General features: G+C 52.4%; 1 protein-coding gene across 13 annotated transcripts in view; it reads right to left on the bottom strand.

The window, feature by feature from the left end:
- Plekha6 (pleckstrin homology domain containing A6) overlaps positions 1 to 22,896 on the bottom strand; it is a 141,843-nt gene that overhangs the window by 20,749 nt on the left and 98,198 nt on the right. For 7 of the 13 annotated variants that reach the window (XM_036202353.1, XM_036202349.1, XM_036202359.1 and 4 more), the window contains 11 exons: positions 22,281 to 22,395; positions 18,416 to 18,520; positions 17,725 to 17,797; positions 14,777 to 14,877; positions 11,323 to 11,525; positions 9,052 to 9,534; positions 7,214 to 7,730; positions 6,740 to 6,826; positions 5,740 to 5,793; positions 2,152 to 2,232; positions 1,222 to 1,290 (listed from right to left, as the gene is read on the bottom strand). In XM_036202353.1, coding sequence (XP_036058246.1) covers positions 1,222 to 1,290; positions 2,152 to 2,232; positions 5,740 to 5,793; positions 6,740 to 6,826; positions 7,214 to 7,730; positions 9,052 to 9,534; positions 11,323 to 11,525; positions 14,777 to 14,877; positions 17,725 to 17,797; positions 18,416 to 18,520; positions 22,281 to 22,395 — 1,888 coding nt within the window. The remainder of the gene's footprint in view (positions 1 to 1,221; positions 1,291 to 2,151; positions 2,233 to 5,739; positions 5,794 to 6,739; positions 6,827 to 7,213; positions 7,731 to 9,051; positions 9,535 to 11,322; positions 11,526 to 14,776; positions 14,878 to 17,724; positions 17,798 to 18,415; positions 18,521 to 22,280; positions 22,396 to 22,896) is intronic. The other 6 variants (XM_036202352.1, XM_036202351.1, XM_036202355.1 and 3 more) reach the window with 6 other exon arrangements.

The raw sequence follows: 22,896 nt of genomic DNA on the forward strand, positions 1-22,896 counted from the left end.
TCTTGGGAATTGGGTTGGCAGGACCTGGCCTCTGGATACCGCCACTTTTCCCAGCCAAGGACCCTGGGCCTTCACCATCACCTCGGAGGCTCTGGAAAGAGCATGATGGATCTCTCCATCTTAGGAAACAAGATACGCTAATTCTCTAACCGGAGGAAGTGAGGAGTCAAGTGCATTCCTAACCTACTGTCGGGGTATGGTGCCCAGAAGCCTGAGAAGACAGTATGGCCTCACATCTTTGGCTCAGGTAGGGGACAGACAGGGTATGGGAACAAGTAGTCTTAAAAGGGCCCCAGTATCTCTTATCCTGAGATTCTGAGTTCTCTTCCTCTAAGGCAGTGGTTCTCAACGTGTGGGTCATGACCCCCACGGGGGTTGCATATCAGATATTTATATTACAATTCTTAACAATATCAAAATTACAGTTACGAAGTAGGAACAAAATAATTTTATAGTTGGGGGTCCCCACAACATGAGGAACTGTAATATGAAAGGGTTGTAGCATCAGGACAGCTGATGGGGGTCCCTCTTAGCAGGTCCTTGCCTGAACCTCCCTCCTGGCCTCTGCCTGGGTCTGCTGGCGAAGCCCGATCAGTGGTAGTGAGGAGGCAGAGCCCACTCAGTTCTGAGCAGTCTTTTTCTCTCTAACTCATGTCTCCCCTCAGACCTCTTTCTACTGAGCCAAACCTTGCCCTTTGGGGCTTTTCACCTCAAGGCCTCTCTGTTGGCTACCTGTTTTGTCCTTGACTCACTCATTGGCCGTGTTCAGTCAATGAATCGGATGTTGCCATCTGGCACTACCTGGAGCCTCCCACAGAATGAAGCTCCTTGAGGGCAGAAGCAAGCCATACTCTCTTTAGTATCTCACAATGTCTAACAAAGGCTGGCACAGGGTGGACTGACTGATTTACCATCTAACAAAGCTGAAGTCTTGGCCCTAAGCAAATCCCACTGATGTAGAGGGGTCCACAGCTTGGTAGGGAAGCCCAGGTCCAAAGTGGGAGGTGAGGCAGTGTGATGTCCAAGAAGAGAAGGGGAAGGAGGGGGAAGCAGATGGGATGCTGTGTTTGTGGTCCTGATGAGAGGACAGGAGTCAAATGTATGAAACGCCACCAGCAGAGGGAGGGGGAGGATGGAGAAAAAGACCCATAAGGGGAAAGCAAAGATGAAGAGGACAACATGATTATGTCGTGGCCTGAGGAGCAGGGACAGCTGCCTTACATCCGTGTCTTGCTCGTTTAACTTGAAGGTGTGGAGGCCATCCCGGAACACCTCTGGGTATGCAGGGACCTGCAGGAACATGAGGGCGGTTACTGCAACAGGGGCAGATGAGGCTAGGTGAATGGGAAAGCTGGCATCACAATCCTGCTTCATTTCTGCCAGAGACCACTGCCCATCACGCCTGATGCTTCTGTGCCAGCGGGGAGGGGCTCAGCTAATTCTACGTCCTGTGGCTGGGAAGTCTGTGATGGTACAGTCTAGACTTCATCCTGATAGTCCGTGGCTGATTCTGGAGAGGTTAGAACTTTGCCGGCCACGTGACCTGTGTCTCCTGGCCCTGGTGGAGGCCATCATGAGAACACCAGTGACTCCTGGGTAGTTTGTAGGGACAGTGCATGAGAGCATGGCAGGGATAAGCAACCAGAAACCCGGAGAACTGCTGTCCCCGTAAACTGAACGCACCAATCACAGAGCCCACTCTAAGCCAGGACTGGCACGATTCCAAAAGCATCAGGAGATCCAGTTAATGCTGCCTTGTCTTGACAACACAGCAGTCCTCGTAACACATTTCACAAACACTCGACACCCTCCCTTCATGCCCCAGCCCCGGGAATATCTGCCAAGAACAACAGCAAATATGAACTGGGCATCCTGGGCATTCAAAAGCAGGTTTGTAATCCTCAGCATGCATGAGATGTTGCTGCTGGCTGTTTTGATGGTTCGGGAAATACACCTCGGGTTTATCCATGAACATGAAGAAGGGAAGTGGCTGGGGAGAAGACTGGGCAGCATCTGTGTCGGGGAGATGAGGCCAGGCAGATGAATGGGTTGGGTGAAGCGGGGCCTCATCTCACACGGGGTGACCCAACCATGCACAAGCAGCTGAGATGGCATTGACAGGACCATGCCGGCAGCAGGCAGAGGCCTTACTTGCATGAAGAGTTGGGCCCTGGGGGAGGAGCTCTCCACCATGCGGTTCACCATACTGATGAGAGTCTCGCTCTCACTCATCTGCAGCAGAGGAAGGAATGGACGGACGGTTCACTCGGCCCTGGGGACGAGTGTATCTCCCCACAACCCCCGTGGTTCTCTGCAGTAACCAGGGGAGAGGGTCTGCTCCGGGGGCCTCCAGCACCCGGTGCTCGGCCTCACCATTTTTTCACACTGTGAACTGCTTCAGGACCACTACTGATGGGTGCTGTCCTCAGGCAAATGCCACTTGCACGGCGCTGGGAGGCCACGAGACCCTGCGAGGCCCAAGGACTCTGCCCTCAGGGTGCCTGCCACAACTGGCCAAGCTGTCCCCTCCTTGCCGTTTCTCACAGGAAGGCCACACAGTGGGAAGGCCAGTCTCCTCAAATGGACACTAAACTGACCCAAAACAGAAAACCTGGGACCTATACTCTCCACGCAGCACTCCCCTCCCCACCTCCTGGACAATCACTGAACAGTTTTCCAGAGCTGGGCTGGCAGCGTCCATGAGGGTCTGGGATGTCACTGGGAAGCAAACAAGGAGACCAAGACACGTGAGCCACGTTAAAGGGACAACCAGGTGTCGGAACATCGCTCTACCATGTCATCTTTTAATTTCAAGGATCATTGGGGAAGTGGAAGGGGAGGCTGAAAGGGGGGGGGAGGGATGGAGAGAGGGAGGGAGGGCCAACCACACCAATCAGCTCTGCCCTCACTTGCCCACGGGTTCCACTGGGAGAGAATCAAAAATGAAACTGTCAGGGAATGTCCTTGGTTGTATCCCTTTAACTGTGTGTTCCACAGCAGATGGTGGGAGAAGACAGGAGGGAGGTGTACAGGGAAAGCTTTGCAGCCATAAAGTAACTAAGCAAAGGACAGAGCCACATTAGGGACGACCTTGTGGGGTCAGAATTCTATCCATCTCCCTCGTCTCTCGGGCCTGTTGTCTTTTCTTCCTCTTACCCGCTTGAGGCGACACCCCGAACACAGATGTGTTGCTGCCATGCCATGGGCAGAGCAAAGGCAACCAGTCCCCCAGCTGCAGGGTCTACGGCATTTTAATTAAAAACCAAACACTTTTACTCTGTGCGGATGTTTTGCCTGCGTGTATGTCTGTGTAGCATATGCCCACGGAGGCCAGAAGAGGGCACTGTATGCCCTAGAACTGGATGAACAGGTGGTTGTGCTTGCAACCAAACCCGGGTCCTCTGGAAAAGCAGTCAGTGCTCTTAACCGTGGAGCCAGCTCTCCATCCTCAAGTCTGCAGTATTTTAAAAGACTGCTAGCACTCATTTTTTCTACTCCTGTAAGCCTGGTTAGAGTTTTTCCATGTGATATAAAGGCTTCAAGAATGCCCATAGTATGAGGGTGAGTATGAGTTACAGAACCAACAGGACAGCCTTCTTATTTTGTCTAAAGATCTGAAGTCAATACAGTCCCTATCTACCAAAAGAGACCTTGTGTGCGCATGTCTGTGTGCACACATTTCTGAGTGTATAGTGAACAAAGGGAGGCTTTCCTTGGGCACCCATTGACTGCGCTTCTTTTCCATAAGAGGTTTGCCCTAACAATGCCCCACAGAGAGCTCCCACATGCTCTCCAATCTGATTCTGCCACTACTCTGCAGAAGAGCAGACTCCACTGTGTCTGAAAACAAAGAAGCAGGAGACCGACACATTCTCCAGTGCTGCCCAGTACCTGGCTGTGTCTGGCCCCTCATTACACAGGACTGCCTATAAGAACATTATCCTACAGGCAAGAGGGTAATCCAGGTAACTTCTGAAGACCCTAGCAGTCAGCCCCTCTGGAAAGGCAAAAGCCAGTCTGTGTTAAATGCTTGGACAGGCAGCCATTGTGGACAGGGCAGAGCAATCCACAAAGCTACAAAGCCAGCCTTGCTGGGGAGGCCGCTGCAGGTTGCGCTGAGCCCTCTTCAGTTCGAGGTACCACAGGCTTTGCTTCCTTCTGGCAGGACCCAGCACTCCCAGCCATGCTTGGGAGAGGACATCCTGGGTTTCATCCCCACGTGCCCCAGAGTGCTTATGGCATGAATACAATGCACTGCTTTTGGAACAAGAATGCCAGGAACTTGAGAGCCAGAAGCAGGCCCTGCTGACTAAACTCTGGCAGGCAGAGCTTCCCAGTGCCTAAGGCCTCTTACAGAGATGATCTCACCATTAACAGGGAGGCCATAAGAGATGACATGTCACATGACTGTTACTGGAAGAACACAGAGTCATCGCAGTAAATATAGCCACTCAGAGGTCACGTTTCTGCCTACAGATTTATGAGCATGAACTTGTCCTGATGAGATGTGATGCTGGCCTTGTCTCCCAGTTACAAGCTGGGGTAAAACCTAAGCTCTGCTCTTTGCTGGCTGGGTCTTTGGCATGTTTTTTTTAACCTCTGTGCTTTATTTCCTGGTCTGTAAAATGGGATAGCCACAGTTCCTATCTTTAGAATTACTACAAAAATTAAAAGGATTGTGATCTATTATACTCAGTCTATTATAAGGCATGGAGAAAGCACCAAATTATGGTGGCTGCTGTTATTATTATTACTACTATTTTTATTATTGAGACAGGGTTTTACCATGTAACTTTACCTGGCTTGGAACTCATGTTGTAGGTCAGGCTGGCTTCAAACTTACAGAGATTCAGCTGTCTCTGCCTCCTGAGTGTTGGGATTAAAAGCATGCACCACCACACTTTAGTTATTCTTAATATTATCACTATGGATCATCTCTGCTTCCCCAGGCTGGCTTCACAGGAAAATGACAAGGACTTCCAGATTCCCTGTGAGTTGTAGCATGTATCTAAGAATAAGTGTGTGGGTTCACCAGAAGCCTATCTAGACCAAGGTTTCTAGTAGCCCTCTTTGGAGTTAAAAGACAGCAGAGCAAAGGGAAAAGCCTGGAGTAGGACCAGGCAGTCAACAGCTTGTGTCTCACTGGAATATTCCCTGCCTGGTCAGCTTGCTGATCATCCAAACTGAGCTGACATTACTGCCTCTGTCAACCACACTGAATTCTCAGGACCATGAGCTGTATACGCAAAAGAGCTTTGCTGAGGGGACTAACAAATATATGAAATTGATACTATTTTCTACTACGGCGAATCTATAGGCTACCTGTTTATAACTACAGAGCTTACCAATGACTGGAAAACAGGACAGGATTTCCCAGATCCAGGCTTACCCAAACCCCTCGCATCTTAGGCCCAAATCCTGCCTCTACTCTCTTTAGCAAAAATGCCACTTCCCACCTGCCTGTGAGGGCAGCTCCATGTGTGCGGGACACTGGAGAACACGGATAGTGGTAGTTAATTATCTGTGTCCCGTTCCCATGCTGCTCTCCTGAGGACCACCCCAGCGGCCCCTAAGGGATTCAGAGGGAAGGAGATGAGGAAGCAAACCGAAGCACAGGCCACTTTGTTGGGTCCTGGCGACACCAACAAAGGTTGTCAGATGGCTGGAGGGTGTCAGGGACAGGGGGAGGGGGATAGGACAGGAGGGCATGGGATGGCAAGGGGCACCAGCTCTGCCTACCTGCTGGTCCAAATACTCTAGGTTTCTTTGCAACTGAAGATCTAACAGTTCATCCTACCCGGAGCCCGAGGCCAAAGGGCCCACCAGCAACACAAACAAACAGGAACACACAAAAGAAAACGATAAAAAAAAAAAAAAGAAGCAAAGTAGTTAAGAGTTAGCTAGGCATGGACAGGGAAAAGTCTCTGTCTGGTCCTGCAAGTGGTTCTTGGGTGGACAGGGACGAGACCACAGGCAGGTGGAGAAGGGCTGAGGGACACTCTCTTTCCCAGCTGCTAGCTCTGTTCCACCCTGCGAACCTGATCAGAAGGTTTTCCAAATATTCTGGGGAAATGGGCTATTTCTGGAAATGTACACTTGCTGTGGATCAAGGCCCTGGAGTCTGAACAATAGTATGAGCATCAGCATGGGGAGTGATGCTCCTGTACCCTGGCCTCCCTTGCCAGGTATGGAACACAGATTTTTTAGTCCCCAACCCACCGGTGTGGAGTGTCTGTATCTGACCCTCCGGGGACTACATTTTAGAAGTAGAAACAGCAGAAAAGGGAGCAAACACAATGTGGTACACTCTTTCTTCCCCGGTCAGAACCCTGTCCCTTCCCCACAGGTGGCGTTCCAAAAAAGGCAAGCTGGCCGCAGTGCACCAAGGGGGAAAGTCCACATGCTCTAGCCTGGGAGGCCTAGGCTGGCTCTGCATCCAGCTCACACTCCTAGCTACTGGCCTTGGCCCCTCCTCTTGCGTGTGGTGAGAAGAGCTGGGAGCAGGAGAGCCTATGCCCTCTGCCCTGTGCCACAGAGGAGAAGGGGCAGCTGGCTCCAAACCCTGTCCTGGGGGCCGGAGGCTTGGTGAGGAAGGAGGGGGTATCCAGAGACTTCTAAAAATACATGGGCCAGGCACTGGGCCCAGAGCATCCCTGGCACCTGCCCCAGTTCAGCTCCACCTTGGGTGGATGCAGGCGAGGAGGTCCTGAGGTGGAGTGGAAGGGAGGAGAGGACGTACCATCTTATCGTGGACCGTGGGGGATGGTGGGTAGTTGTAGGGGAACAGTCCTGCAGGGACTGGCCGCCTGTCTCCCAGGTAATCATACTGGAAGAGAAAGGGGATTGCAGAGGTGAGAGAATATGGCTAGACTGTGGACTTCCCCACCAATTGAAGTTCAAGGTTAAGGGTGTCGGTCTTCGGTCCCAGAGCAGAGTTCAAACTGAAATGCACAGCCACCCCATTCACAATAACCTGAGTCCTCAAGATCTGAGGACAGGCCTTCTCTGTCCTCTTAGACACGGCGCAATATTTTAGCACAACCTGGGAATGGGTAGGGTTCCTATTTAGAAGCCAGAACGACCCCCAAGGCAGCTGGCTTAGGGATGATACCACAGGCCAGGCTCCCCAGGGCAGATCCCAGATATCCATTTCCAGCTCTACTCAGCAGATGGTCTCAGGGGCTTAGGAGGGAGGGGCAGGCTGGTAGCTCACCTTTGGGGAGCTGATAGATCGCCTCATCACATAGGCAGCAGGGTCTGCGTAGATGTCCTCGCTGCGAGGTGGCAGCCGATCAAAACGGGCACTAGGTGAGCGCACAGGGGAGTAGATTCGGGCACGACTGTAGGAACCCTGGCTGGGCGAGCGGGGCACAGAGTGGGAACGAGGCTGCAAGGACAGGCGTCGCAGGGAGCCAGAGGCGGCATCCAGCTCATCGTAATAGACTGGCTGTCGGGAGGGGCTGGGGATCCAAACAGTGCCATCCTGCCGCCCATAGCTGGTGGGCTCCTTCCATTCACGAAGCTGGTAAGTGGGTCCACCCCCATTATGGAAGGAGTGCCGCTTGTCCTCCAGGGCCCAGGGTGGACTAATCCTATCGTAGGCTGGCATGGAACAGATGCTGTCTGGCCGCACTCCTGGTGGGTAGTACTGGTAATCCTCAGGGTACTGGGAGGAGTAGGGGCTGTAATAATCAGGGACCCGGCGGGACACAGAGTAGAACCTTGAAGGACTGACAGAGAGAGAGAGGCCAGTGTAAGGAAAGTAGACAACATGGACATATCACTGCCCCCCCTTCCCCGCGCACCCAGTCCAGTCCTCCAGTTCACAGGAGGTGCTTGAAAAGGTGACTGGAGCCCTGGAGTATCCAGGAAGTACACAGGGGAGGCCACTGCCCAGGCAGGTTTCTAGGCTTCTTCTAGAGGTGAGAAAAAGTCCCACCCTCAACCTAGAGCAAAGACTGCACCATTCAGAGTTCAACCTGTGTGTCTTTAAAATGAAATGTCCTGGAAGGCGGCTCTAGGCTTTATCTGCCATCTCCATCTGAATGTGAACCAGGTGACCAGGTCCTTTCCCAGACAGGTAGTAGAAGAAAGCAGTCAGGTGTACCATGCTCCTGAAGGATGCAAGTGTGGCTCTCTAGTCATATGCTGTCAGAGCCAATAGGCTCCCAGGATTTATAGCCATAGCCAATCACCAACAGTGAGGTGTTAACTGCCTAGAAAAGTGGATTTCTTCAGGGCCCAAGGTCCCTCCTGAGGCTGTACCCACAATCCCTGAGGCTCTCTACATCCGAGCTCATTTGCCCTGACAAGCACTGTCAGGCTCAATAGGTACCACCAAATATTTGAAAGCCAGTCATCAGATAAATCCCTATATTTATCCATGGAGCAAACTGGTCGTCACGGAACAATCGGACAAATGAGGTACCTTGTTTCCTTAAAACAACAACAAGCCCTCTCCCCCCAAAACTTGCTATGAACAGTGGCTTTAAAACGATAGAGCTGTTTCAAATGGCATAAGTTCTTTGGACCCCAGTGAGTAGAAGCACTGTGTTCAGATGTTACAGGACCTGCAGCAGGAATTGGTGTTTAAACTGAACAGCTTTGAGGCCCGCCTCCACACCTGCCTGCCTCCTGCCTACTCCAGGTATCTCTCTTTTCTCCTCCCCTCCCCTCCCCTCCCCTCCCCTCTCTTCTCTCTCGCCCCCCCCCAAACTCTGAGACAGGATCTCATGTAGCCTAGGATATCTTCCACCTTACTATATAGTGGAGGATAACCTTAGAACTCCTAATACTCCAACCTCTGCCTCTCAAGAGCTGAGATTACAGGATTGAGCCACCATGCCCCGGTCTGCCCTTTCCTTTGAAGGCAGCAGACAGAGAAAGAGTTGGAGGCAAGGATTTGGACAAGCTGAGAATCAGGGACAGTGTTGGCTTCCCAGCACAGTCAGCTTCCAGAAGGTTCCCAATAAAGGGATGTCTCATAGGTTATGCCCTCTTCCCATGCCCTAGCTATAACAACCACCCTCTTCCCCCCACCAGCCACCTCACCTCCGAAGGTCTTCAGGTGGCGGCACCCCACGGCGCAGGTTCACCCACTGCTGAAGCTGATTCATGGAGCTTTTGCGTTGGGCAATTTTGTCGGGATCGGTACGTGGTGGAAAGCTCCGCCGGTGTCCCCCAGTGTCCCCATCATGAGGTGGGAAAGCTGTGCTTCCTGGTCGGCTTGGGGAGCTATACTGCCAGCCATTGGGTTGGGCAGGCTGTTCCCCACCTCCTGGTACCCTCGGGCCATCAGGGTAAGGACTGCCAGGCTCTGAGGCTGGTTCAGGTCCAGGTGGGAGGCCATTGGCTTTCACTAGAGGCTCTTTCTTGACTTCGGCCCTCTCCGGCCTTCGCTCGGTCTTCTCACAGCCTCTACCATCCCCCTCCCCTCGAGTCTTGGCCTCGGGCTCTGGCTTGGTGAGACTGCTGTGAGGTGGCTGCTGATGGAGCTTGCTGGGTGGGATGTTCTCTGAGTCTGGCTTCTCGTGGCTGCAGGGTGCCAAGGTAGAGACTGTCAGTCAGTCGCACTGGCCCAGCAGTGTGGGCTCAGGCAGGGGTGAGTGGGTTGGGAGGAGCGGAGAGGAAGAGGCAGAAAGGTAGTGATGGGACCAGGGCAGAGTGACACCCAGTTCTTCTTCCTAAATCCCAGGCTTTACTTTAGTGCTGGGCAGTGATGTGATACAGTCAAACAACCCTCCAGCCAACAGTACACTTGCTCGGCCCTCCATTACCCAAATTGCTTTCCCTTCTGCTACTAACACGGAGCCCAGCCCTTGCATGTGGTAGCCCCTCAGTTTGGTCTTCTCTGTTATCTGTCTCCAGCCAGCCTTCCAGACCCAGCCAGCACTGTACCACAGTTTCAGAGCAGTAACTGTACTTAGCAACAGACACTTGTTACAGATCCACCTTGTGTCTTACCACAAGTCACCGGCCGAATGGGCAGAATACCACCTGCCCTCAGAGGGTTGCTATGAGATACAGCATGGTGGGCAGCAAGGCCACAGGCTGTTGCCTCCAAGCAGGTAAACATGAAGGTCCCTCTCCAAAGCACAGCCCTTCTGGATCTAGCATCATTAGAACGTAGGCTCCATAAAGGCAGGATCATGACAGGTTTTCATCCCCTGTGCTCCTAGGACCTGGTATAGAATCTATGTCCTGGTTATTTTTGTTTGTTGGGTGTTTATTAGCTTGACATGAGCTATTGTTATTTGGGAAGAAGGAATCTAAACTGAGAATATTCCTCCATAACATGGATCTGTGGGCAAGTCTGTTGGGCATTTTTTTTTTTTTTGATTGGTGATTGATGTGGCAGGGCCCAGGCCACCATGGACAGTGCCAACCCTGGGCAGGTGGTCCCGGATGGTGTAAGAAAGCAGGGTGAGCAATCCATGAGAATCAAGCCAGTTAGCAGCATTTCTACATGGCTTCTGCTTCAGTTCCTGCCTCTAGGTTCCTGCCTTGAGTTCCTTCCCTGACTTCCCTGGATGATGGGAAGTCCCTGATGGACTACAAACTGTAAGATAATAAACCTTTTCCTTCCCAAGTTGCCTTTGGTCAGTGTTTATCACAGCAGTAAGAGTGCTGGCTGGGCCAGTATGTTCTCTTTCTGGCAAATCTGTGAAGCTGACGAATTAAGTTCTGGCAAAGCACAAAGACGGACCCTTGAGACAACTTCTCCTTAGAGTTTCCTGACAGACAAGCTTCCTCGCTGAAACACTGTTGGGTAAACATTTCTAAGACACATGGCCAGACCTGGGGTCCACACTGCAAGGCCCTTTCTTCTGGATCCCCATTCACCTAACTCAAGGTTCCACACAGGGTAAGGAGAGGTGGGCACTGAGAACACATATAATCTGCAGTCCCCATCCAGGACAAATCCAACTGCTAGATTTGAGAAGAGAAAAATCAGGTTTGGAAAGGTTAAGTCAATCACCCTGAGGTCCCACTCTGGCCAAGTAGCTAACAATGATTCAAACCTGACTCGATTTTCCTCCACAGTGTTTAACACAAACAGCCTGGAAACAGTGAGTAGATGACCCCAGTCTCTGGCTCCTGGTCAAGCTTCAGTGGCACTCTCTGCAGACTCTCCCAGCTCAGAAAGAGGAGGAGCAGGCCAGGCTCCACAACTTGCTGGCCCGACCTGCTGCAGGGAAGTGGTCCTCACTCCCTCAGGAGGTTCAAGCCCACACAGTGGGCCCAACAATAACATAAAACTGCGTACCTTAGAACATCTCTCTTTCCTTTCCTCCCTTCCATGCCAGGTACCCTGGCACTCACCTGTGTCGCACAGGCTGAGTCACTGACTTCTGGGCTGGAGGGATCTGTACCCGAGCAGCCTCTCCCATGGCCTGGATCCAGGCCTCTTGCTCCTCAGGGCTCTCAGCACTGAAGAAGTAGGTGCGGACTCCAGCGTGCTCGGCCTGTGGGGAGAGGCAGTGCGTGGAACTGGCCCCAGCCTCATCTACCCAGTAAACAGTCACCTGCAGGGAAAGGATACCAATACCCACAGGAGGGGTAGTCAGTCAGTCAGGCCATTCACAGCCCCCAGCTTCTTCCCAGAGGAGCTTAAGAGCCAGGCAAGGAGGGTAGCTTCCAGCCACCTCTCAGATACTGCCTGGGCTAGGTCTCTGAATTCGATCTCAAAGCCCACATACCAGGAAAGTGAGCCTACCTCCCCCACCTGAAGAAGCAGAAAGGACAATTACCACACCCTCTGTTCCCTTTGATTCCACATTAGTGACAAGAAAATTACCCCAGGGCTGAGGATGATGTCCCCTAAACAGGCCCATCTCGAGCCCAATTTAACTGGGAAGCTGGCCCTGCCCCTTCCTCAAGAGGAAACACCTGAGTCCCTGTCCATGGCATGCAGGGCACGCACAAACAAATAGACGGAACACACTACCTAGTTGATGGCCGTGAGCAGGCACAGCGGGCTGGAACCCAGAAGAGAGCTCCTATCCAGAGGAGAGGGTCCTCATGCGGCCAGAAGGAGGAGAGGCAGAGACAAGTCAACCGACACCAGAGGGAGAGACAGGACCAGACGGTGAGGCTGTTCCCTTCTAGTCAGCATTACCACCCCCGAAGGACCGCACTCAGCAATGCCCAGCTCAGCCCAACAAGGGATGGGGCACAGAGGGAATGCACTACGGGAATCTGCACTACGGGAATCTGGACTACGGTGGGCAGTGAATCGGGGAGCCCCAATGTTAACCCCAGCTCTTCTAGCAGACAAGTTTGCTATTTTGCTCCAGCTTAAAAATGATGCATCCACTGAAGGGCAGCAGGGGAGAGGGGTTCTGCCTAGTAAAACTCAAGGGAATGAAAGGCCACACACAGGACTAGCTAGGTTCTCCTGGAACCTTAGCATACTCCCTTGGTGACACCCTTGATTCCTAAAAAAAAAAAATAGTGAAAATTTGCATCACCTAACAGGGGGCTCCAGATGTGATTAGGAGTCTCATTCTGCTCTTGGCCTCCTTGGATGCTAGCCCACAGGTTGATGGGGGTTGAAGGGGAAAGGTCAGGCCTTCTGGCTAAACCCAAGACTCTCCTGAACAACACCCTTCCGGTGTTTTCTGGCCCGACCTTCAGGAGACTCCCTTCACTGCACCCCACTTCTCCCTCCACCTTCCCTCAGCCTGGAATTCTCTGGGCTGGGACTGGGGCTCCCTCCCTCTGGCTGGACAGCCCTGCAGCAGAGGACCCAGCAGGAGGCAGAGCTGCAAAGGGGGTGGTGCTAATGGACAGCGAGGGAGCTGTAAAGAGGGCAAGGAGGATGCTGGGACTTGAAACTGAAGAGCAGCACCCAGAGCCCAGGAAAAGCCCTCTGGGACAAGAGTACAGGGTTAGTATGGCGGTGTGGGAGACACAGGCAGGGCTGGTGGTGTGCGGTGGGGTAGGTAGGAGTCAGCAAACGAATCTGTTTATTCCATGGGCAACCGGGGCAACCTGTGTGTGCAGCTGGCTGGCTGGGGCTCCAGTCACAAGGAAGATGGAGACTGCATTTGAGCTCAGTCATGCGGGGGACAAAACATGCCACAAGGAACAAGGAGCAAACAGACCCAGGACCAAGCACTTGTGACAGGAGAAGGCAGAGGGCCTGGGAAAAGACAGGACCATTGATGGGGTGCAGGGAGGGGCACCAGCTTTAATATGAAAGGAACTGGGTGGGGAATTGAGGGAGGGGGTAAAAGAACCTAAGTCAGTCAACCGTAGCCAGGCAGGGACAGTTCCTGGCTCCTCATTATTTGCCATCCAAGACTTGTGCTTGGTGGCCACAACGGGACAAGCCTGATGTCTGTCTGTCTCAGCTCCCCTCCCTCCCCTGGGGATGGGGCACTGAATAGCACCAGTCAGAACCCTTTGTAGGCCACTGAGCATAGCTATCACGTGGGGGCCTGAAAGAGGCAGTGCAGGACACGGGGGAAGAGGAGGGTGTGGTGTGAGTGTCTGTAGGCACAGCAGTGGTCGCCAGGCTCCACAGAAGGGTGTGCATCAGCCATTCCAGGACATTTATCTGATGCCTGCAGCTCCCGTTTGGAGTCTGTGGCTCTGACAGGTCTGGTATGAAGGGCGAGACAGGCTGTGGATGGTGGTGTGTGGGTGCAAATGTGTCTGTGGAGCGGGACTGTTTGTTGGTTAAACAGCCTGTTTCTATTTTCCCAGCTAGAACCCAGCTCCCTGGAGTTTGAGTCTTATTAATTGTTCATTCTGTTCACACCTCTGGCACACGAGACCCTGGGAGGATGCAAACTAATTATGTACCGAATAGGTCCCTCCCCGCTCCCTGGCAGGCCCGTGTGCGCTGCCCGTCTCTTTGACCAGGATTGCAGGGCAGGAGGAGCCTTGGAAGCTAGTGCTACCTGGAGTTTCTGTCACATTTTTTAAAGCCATGACATTGGGTTTTAAGGGTCCTGGACAGCAATTCTCAACTGGAGGGGGAGGGGCGCTTTGTACAAAGACGTGCAGAGATGATATTATTATTTCATATTTTGAAAAGGAGCCTAGGGTTTTTGCATCACAAAACACAAAGGGCATGGGATTTTTATAGTTTTTAATGGGTCATGAATTTTTAAATGTGGAAAAATACTGGCCTAGGAGGAGCCAGCTGCAGGCGCAGCTTTGCTGAGCAGGTCCCCCGGGGTTCTGAGGGAGTGACACTAACAGGGGTCTCATTTTCCTGAGCACTAGTCCTCTCCAGTTGTTGTCTGCACAGCCAGGGGTGCGAATCCATGGCAGAACACTCGCTCAGCATCCACACGGGCCTGCGTTCCATCCCCAAGATTAAAACAAAATTCAACTCCTAATGTTCTCTAGAGATTAAAATTTGAGTAAGTTTGGCGGGGGGGGGGGGGGGGGGGGGGGGGGCAAGTGTGCACCTCCATATCCCTAGACTCAAAATAGAAAAGAAACCTATTTAGAAAAGAGCCAATGAGCCCCGCCCACCACAGCTCTGCTCTGTAGAGGGGCGGAGGCAGGCTGCTAGGCAGAAGGTCCAAAAGGCTCAGGACATAATTTTCTTCCCTGGTGAAAAGCCTGGCATCCCAGAGACACAGTTCTATTGGCCCATCTGTGCCATTTACCCGCTGGAGAAGAAAAGAGAGTCCCAGCATGGCCTCAGTTTGCCTTCCGGCCATCCAGATGAGTCTAGGGGTCATGGCCTGCTCCAGCCCCAAGTTCTAGGAGAGCAGACTCCCTCCTGTCCCCACCCGGAAGGGGAAGCCCAGCTGACCTTAAATGTATGCTTCCGGCTGATGTTGTCTGAGGGCTGCACAGCGGCAACCCGGAAGCTCAGCAGGGGGATGCTGCCCAGGATGTTCTCCTCCTTCTCATCTGTCAGGGAAACAGAGGCACAAAAGTGTTTGTGTGCATGCATGCATTGTGTGCTCGCCAGTGTGCATGTGTGTGCCCGTGCATGTGTGTGTCCGTGCATGTGTGTGCCAGTGCATGTGTGTGCCCGTGCATGTGTGCCCGTGCATGTGTATACTCATGCATGTGTGTGCCAGTGCATGTGTGTGCCCATGCATGTGTGTGTCCGTGCATGTGTGTGCCAGTGCATGTGTGCCCATGCATGTGAGAGTACGGTGCTGATGCAGAGGAAGGGCAAGGAGCTCTTCAACCTTACTAGGATAAACATCAATGAATATTTTGTGTCAGGCAGTTCAATACCTTACTAGATCCAACACGCCTAACTGCCCCATTACGAGGCTCTGCTATTCCCCCCCCTCCATTGTCCAGTGAGATGCGAAGTGATTTGCCCAGGTTCCTTAGCCGTAAAAAGTGCAATCGGTCTTAAACTTGGGAAGCTTAACTCCAAAGCCAGCATCCTTCACCCCTATCTTGTCTGTCCTGTGTTGATAAGCAGGACAATTTCAATAGCAATACACAGAGAAGGGGGCAGGATGGACGTACTGACTCCTTTGGGCAATGCTTTGAGTGTTTTTGTTTTGAGATGGGGCCCTATATGGCCTGGAATTTACTCTGCAGCCCGGACTGGCCTTGTGCTAATGACTCCCCTACCTTGGAATCCCCAGAGACAACAGCATTGCAGCTGTGAGCTGCTGCGCCTTGAGGGTGACTCTAAGATCCTCCTAGGCCCTTCCCTCCACAGGAAGGCACAGTGCTGCAAGGGTCTAGCTCTACATCCCAGGATCAGGCTACTATACAACTCATCCTGGATCCTGAAGGATTGCCCAGCCAGTGTCCCAGCTATCAACAGGAGACCAGAAAGGGTGGGAATGTTCTGTGGGACAAGTGTGGGACATCTCTGAGGCCATGGGAACCGCTTCTTATCTTTCCCAGTATTTCTATTTGTCTCCTGTCACCCCTGAAAACCACCCAGGAGTTTTCCATACAGGAGGAACTGCTGAAGTTATAGATTCCCCAAGATCTGCCTCTCTGGTTATACTCATGAGACATTAAGTCTGTGGGGTTTTATTATTTGTTATTGTTATTGTTGTTGGCTTCTCTGTTCAGTCCTTCCTATAGTGCCATGGGAAATGGCAGAAAAAGGGGTTTTGGGGTTGAACCCGAGGGCTGTATCGGGGAGACAGAAGCTGTTACCATGCAGATGGCTGAGTATGGGTCAAGAGGTGCTGCGTTTGGGTGTGGCCAGTGGTTCCAGACCTCACTCGTGCTGAAATTCGATCCCCACAGTGCTGACATCTTCAAGGGAAAGGTGTGCCCATTTTTTTAAAATTTTTATTTTTTTATGTTTTGCTTTGAGACAGGGTCTCACTATGTATCCATAGCTGGCCCAGAGACAAGGCTGGCCTTGGACTCACTGAGATCCACCAGCCTCTGCTTCCTAAGTGCTGGGATTAAAGGAGTGCCCGGCTGACATGCCCATCTTAGAGTGGGCTCCTCCCCCAGAGCAGGGTGCTTGCTGCAAAGCGAAGCTGTTTTGTGTTTTTCCACATGTCCCCACTTGTCCTTCTACTTTCTGACATGTGCCAAAGCAGCACCAATACCCCCACCCCCACCCCAGCACCACCCCCAGCTAATCATGCCGGCACCAAGCTCTCAGACCTCCTAGCCTCCAGATCCAAAGGCCAAAACAAAGCCCTCTCCTTTATTAATTACCCAGCCACAGAAAACTGATGGATATGGGGCATCCTGAGACCGTCCCTCTGCGGCCCAAGAGCATCCTTTGGTACACCCTGCTCTTTCCTTCAGAGACCCCGGCTCCTCCCTCAATCCTGTCCCATGCTGCTTCTAGGGCAGGGGAATTTCTTATTCCTTAGTTCTAGACTCTCCTCTGTCCCTGTCCCTGTACCCCTAGCCCTTGCTTGGCTACAGCTCAGGAAAAGCAGCCCCAGGGCAGAGGGTGAGCGGGTACAACATGTATTTGTTGAAGTTAATGATTCACCGCACTGCACTCAGACCAGGGCTTCACCATTGCACCTAAGTGAAGCCCAGAGCCTTGCTCAGAGATCATGTCAACCTCTCTCTCTCATCCCTCCTGCCCACTCCCTCCCACTGCATCATGGTCCCCGTGACTGTCATTAGCCCTTGCGAGGGTCCTCTGCGCTCACTCACCCCGACACGTGTTGCTGTGTACACTTTAGAATAACTTCCTGGAAGAGGCGGTGCCAGAGCACCTCAGATCTTTGTCCTCTTGGGTTGGGGCAGGGGAGCCTCACGTGAATGTGGGGGTGACAGAGAGGCTAGCGGCCAGGACTATTTGTTTATCCAGCCTCGTCTGGACATCTTCCCTGCTGTCCAGCTTTTAGTGCTGAAAACTCCACAGTAAACAAAATGGTAAAGAGTCTTAGATGCCAGACCAGATTGCATATTCTGTTGGGCCAGGAGGAAAATCAGCACCAGCCTCCTTTAGGAGGTGACTTTCAAGCAGTAACTAGTGACCTCCTCCTCCTTGCCTTTTTCCTCCCCCTGCCCAAGAATCTCACCACCCAAATGTCTGCCCTGTTCACCTGCTGTATCATCATTTGGGACCCAGAACTGCTGCCTCCTGGATAAGTTTTTATAGCTAGGAATTGAATAAGCAGAGAATGAATCTGAGACTGGGCTGCGATGCCCATGGCCCCACATCCTACCAGTGCTAGGACCCCACCTGGAGAGATCCACCTGCCAACGAGCTTCCAGAGCAGAGCCCAACAGCAGGACAGAGTGGCCCGCGGCTCCCTCTGCCCCGGCAGGGCAGCACTGAGGCAGACTCACCTTTGTAGTAGAAAAGGCAGCGGTCCACCAGGACAAACCAACGCTTGTTCCACTGCTTAACCCCGGAGCTGGCCTGCAGGACACACAGAGAGACAGATGGGAAGGCCATGAGCTGGGTGTGCAAGAGAAAGCAGACGCCGCCGTCTCAGAGCGCTGTGCTAGTTACAAGGACACCCCGCTGGAGCTGCAGCGCCGCCAGCACGTGGCAGCGACTCCCTTGAGATCGCAGATACCAGGAACTGACATCAGATTATTGCCTGTGACTTTCCAGTTTTGTCATTTCTGAGGCTCTGGGGGAGATAAAGGCGGGCGAAAGGTACCCCAGAATGAGTGAGTAGAGGAGCAGACAAGAATACAGCAGTGTCCATCCAGGGCAAGTTGGCAAACTCCAGGACTTGAAGCCACCCCACCCCCACACATAGAGGAGATGCACAGGGAATGTGCCATGGGTTGCTGATGGGATTAGTGATATTTCAAAGTCACCACATATGCCCATCGGGGACCTCATCTTGGGTCCCCCAATTTGACACTAGTTAACTTTGGGGAGGTTTTCAATTTCTCAGAACGCTTGTATAATTGGGAGACATTCAGAGACAACAGGAAAACACACCAAAGAGGGCATGAGCTGCCGTGCGTCCATGCTATGAAGAAAGTGATGGTCACTGTAGGTCACATGGCAGGGTGGCCTCACCTGTTTGAAGAGCCAGCCGGCCTTGGTGACAGGGGCACTGGAGTTCCGCTTCATGGAGTGTGAGCGCTTACCAAAGGCAATGGCTTTGCGGGAAGTTCGAGTCGCCTGGAGGGGCAAAGGCAGCAGTTAGCCCAACTCCTCTCCTCTCCTTCCAGCTCTGTCGGCAAGGGAGCTGTCCTTGCTAATGGGCGTACCTCTCCAGCGGGCCCCTGGTGCCTTCCCAGTAAGAGGCAATGTGAGGCTTTGATCGTCTACTAACTCAAGGGCCACGCCTTTTCGTTCTTTGGATCTTCTGATCTCAAACACGAGTTTCATCATTTCAGCATACTAGGGGTTGAATAGGGTTTGTCTTTTATTTCCTTCTGGGAGGAACATGCACACCATGTGAGGCTGGAAGTCAGAGACCCATCTGTGGTCTTAGCTGTCCTCTCCCTCCACCACGTGGGCTCTGAGGATCAAACTCGGGTCATCGGGCTTGATAGCCAATGCCTCCTCCCCAAGCATCCGGCAGACCCATCTGCCCTCCTTCTCCTGCCCCCACTCTCCTTACGGTCATCCCTCTTGCACAAGGCTTCTGGCACACACACAACTCCCCCGCATCATCCCCTCTGCATCCTGTCCCCGTCTTACACCAGACGATCCACAGAGCTGGGAGGGTAGACAGTGTCCCCTGGCTCGTCACTGCCACGTGGACGCATCACTCCTGGGTCTGGCAATGACAAACTGTCTTCTTTGAGCTCTGCTGCTGACCTTTCAGCATAACCCTGCTGTGTTTTGTTTGTTTGTTTGTTTGTTGTTTTTGCTTGTTTTAGTCTAAGGATTATGGTGTCAGCCGTCCTCTTCACCATAAGACTTGGCAATCACCACGGGGAAACCTCACTGCTCTTGAGGATGGCCCATCCAATGCCCTTTTATATGACCTTATGTCCTCAACTCCAAACCATGCATGGAGACTCCAGACCCTGCCAGCACCCAAGCCACCTCACCATCAGCACCTTCAACCCCGCAGGAACATTTTCCGATCACAACACTTTGTCTTTGGGGTTTTGTTCCCTGTCTCCTCAGCTCTACCAGCTTTTCTACGTCACACAGAGCTTCAGCTCCTCGGCCCTTCCATCTTTGCTGGATCCGCACGCTACTTCCCGGTTTAATTTCCGTCAGAGCCAGACTCAAAATCCCCACCTGCTGACTTTCTGCTCTGTCTTTTCTGAAACTCAATATTCCAACTTAACCTAATCACTCCTATCTCCTCCAAACTTCCAGGAACAGAAGTATTGCTGCGGGGGGGGGGGGGGGGGGGGGGATCATACTGCACATACATGAGCTGCACATACATGAGCTGCACACACGCAAGGTCACCACAGACCTCCAGTCCCCAACCCCAGTGGGGATGAGACCGGAACAGCAACTCCACTTCCCCCTCACGCCATTTTCCCAAACCTCCCGACCCTCCAACCCCTTCTGTCCCCCTCTTACAGCCAGGCTCCGGATACCCTACTGTAGCTAGCTATTCATGCACTTCCTCAACTTCATGCCCCTTTACCTAGAAAATTGCTGCCTTCGCCACCGCCTTTGCCTTTGAAAGAAGCGTCACTCCCCTGGCCAAGGACGATGCTGATCCACTGAACGTCTCCTCTCAAACCTGCCTCTTAGAGGCAGGGGAGCAGCTCAGTAGTAAAGCACTTGCTCTCGCCTAGCATGCAAAAGACCCCGGGTTCCATCCCTAGCAACACCACACACACATATTTACACACACACACATCTACCTTCAAAACTTCAAAATACCCTCCTCGGGGCTGGAGAGATGACTCAGAGGTTAAGAGCACTGACTGCTCTTCCAGAGGTCCTGAGTTCAATTCCCAGCAACCACATGGTGGCTCACAACCACCTGTAATGAGATCTGGTGCCCTCTTCTGGCCTGCAGTCATACATGCTGTGTACATAATAAATAAACAAATCTAAAAAAAAAAAAAAAATACCCTCCTCTAGCTGCTTCTCCTCAGCTAGAGCACTCAGTCTCCTCAGGCTCCCACACACCTTCAATCTCCCTTCAGCCCTCAGTCCGTGTGCCATAAGACCCTCCTTCTCCTCTGGGTTCAGCTGCTGGGAAGAGCCTCATCCTTTTCTTCCTCCCCAGACTACTCCCAAACCTCCCCAGTGAGGTTTGAACATGAAATATCTCCTAAAAGGGCTCATATTTTGAACACTTGGTCCCCAGTTGGTGGCACTATTCTGGAAGGCTGTGGAACTTTCTGATGGGGGGGGGGGCTGTGGCTGGTGAGAGTAAGTCATGGCGCATGTACCCCCATACACACGCTCCTCTCACACACCCACTGCCCCATGTACCCCGTACACACACTCCCTCTCACACACCCACTGCCCCATGTACCCCGTACACACACTCCCTCTCACACACCCACTGCCCCATGTACCCCGTACACACACTCCCTCTCACACACCCACTGCCCCATGTACCCCATACACACGCTCCCTCTCACACACCCACTGCCCCATGTACCCCATACACACACTCCCTCTCACACACCCACTGCCCCATGTACCCCATACACACGCTCCCTCTCACACACCCACTGTCCCATGTATCCCCATACACACGCTCCTCTCACACACCCACTGCCCCATGTGTCCCCATACACACATTCCTTCTCACACATGAAAATTGAAAACACCTTTCTGAACCATTTCAAGCATTTCAGAAAAGCAGGGAATATCACCACAATCATTCCTTTATGTCATTTTTCCCCCTATAAGAAGAGTCAAGTGGAGCTAAGCCTCCCTTTGAGGGCTTCAATCTTGTTACCATTCTCTTCCCTGAAGGCAGCCCCTGACCCCAAATCGGTCTGCAGTCCACGATTATAAGCTTGTGCTGCAGAAATGTCTGTAAATATACAGCTCTGCGCTTCACAACTTGCACAGCTGTGTTCCCAATGCACGCTAGTTCACAGAGACACACACACTTGGTTTGGCGGGAGTGCTTGGCATGAACACGCTGCAGTCCCGGACTGCTCCCTCAGCAGTGTCCCCTGGTTTCTACAACTCCTCTCCACCCCTCTCAACCTTCGTGTACGCCTCTCAAACTGCTTGTCCAAGTCTCGATGGCCCACAGTCACTGAGCTCAAAGGACACCTTCCACCCCCTTCTCAATGGATGACTTCTTCCAGGATCCCCTTTCCTCCACCTTCCACACTGACGCCCCCATCACCATCTTTCATGGGAGGTTCTTTTTTTTCTTTTCTTTTCTTTTCTTTTCTTTTTTTTTTTTAATGTATACAATGTTCTGTCTGCATGTCTGCCTGCAGGCCAGAAGAAGGCATCAGATCTCATTACAGATGGTTATTAGCCACCATGTGGTGGCTGGGAATTGAACTCAGGACCTCTGAAAGAACAGTCAGTGCTCTTAACCTCTGAGCCATCTCTCCAGCCCATCATGGGAGGTTCTTTTGCTGTCTCCTAAGATCAGTGATCCTTAGGAGAGTGGGAGATTTTGTCCCCAAAGGACACGGACAACATCTGCAGACATTTTTGGCCGTGACAGCAGGAAATGAGGTCCTACGGGCATCTGGTAGGCAGAGGTCAGAACACTGCTTGACAGCCTGCATCGCTGGAAAACCCTCCCACAAAGCGTTACTCAGGCTCAAAAACTAGTAGGGCTGAGGAAGAGAACCCTGTGTGTGAAGCCTCGTCTTCTGTGAGATACTTGTCTGGGTTTTCTTCCCTTCTGCGCTGGGTTCTTGTACCTCCTTGCCTGCCCACTGGAACCTAGTGATGTGTTGGGCAGGCAAGGCTTTTCCTGGAGATCCTGAGATCCTCCTACCTGACAGCATTTCCTAGAGGGCGAACTTACCCGGATGTTGGGCCGCTCTGGAGGAACCTCTGACACCATGTTGTGGTTGGCTATGTCGCTGTTGATGGTAGCAGAACGTTTCCCACCTGTTTTGTTGGACATGTCCAAGGCCGATCTGAATTTAAGTCAACAAAGAAGGCAATTAGTCAGATCTGAGAAGCAAGGGAGAGCACCCAGCCGGCCCTCGCCCGCCCTGCCCCCACTACCCCAGCATCAGCACAAAGTCCCAGCCTCAGGTGCATCTCAGAAGTCATCCCAGGGGCTCCTTTGCTTCTTCTGGGATAATCTCCCTTTTCTTCTCTGTTCATTTATGAATTTGTCTTTTGGATTTTTGAGATAGGGTTTCTCTGTGTAGTTCTGCCTGTCCTGGAACTCACTCTGTAGCCCAGGCTGGCCTTGAACTCAGAGATCCGCCTGGCTTTGCCTCCCAAGAACTAGTGTTAAAGGCATGCACCATCACCACCCAGCTGGCTTTTTTTTTTTTTTTTAAAGACAGGGTCTCACATAGACCAGACTGGCCTCAAATTCACTATGTAGTGGGGCTGATCTTGAACTCTTGATCCTCCTGCCTCTGCGTACCAAATTCTAGGATTATAGGCATGTGCCACCCACATGA

Source organism: Onychomys torridus, chromosome 11, assembly GCF_903995425.1.
Source record: "Onychomys torridus chromosome 11, mOncTor1.1, whole genome shotgun sequence".
Lineage (NCBI taxonomy): Eukaryota > Metazoa > Chordata > Mammalia > Rodentia > Cricetidae > Onychomys > Onychomys torridus.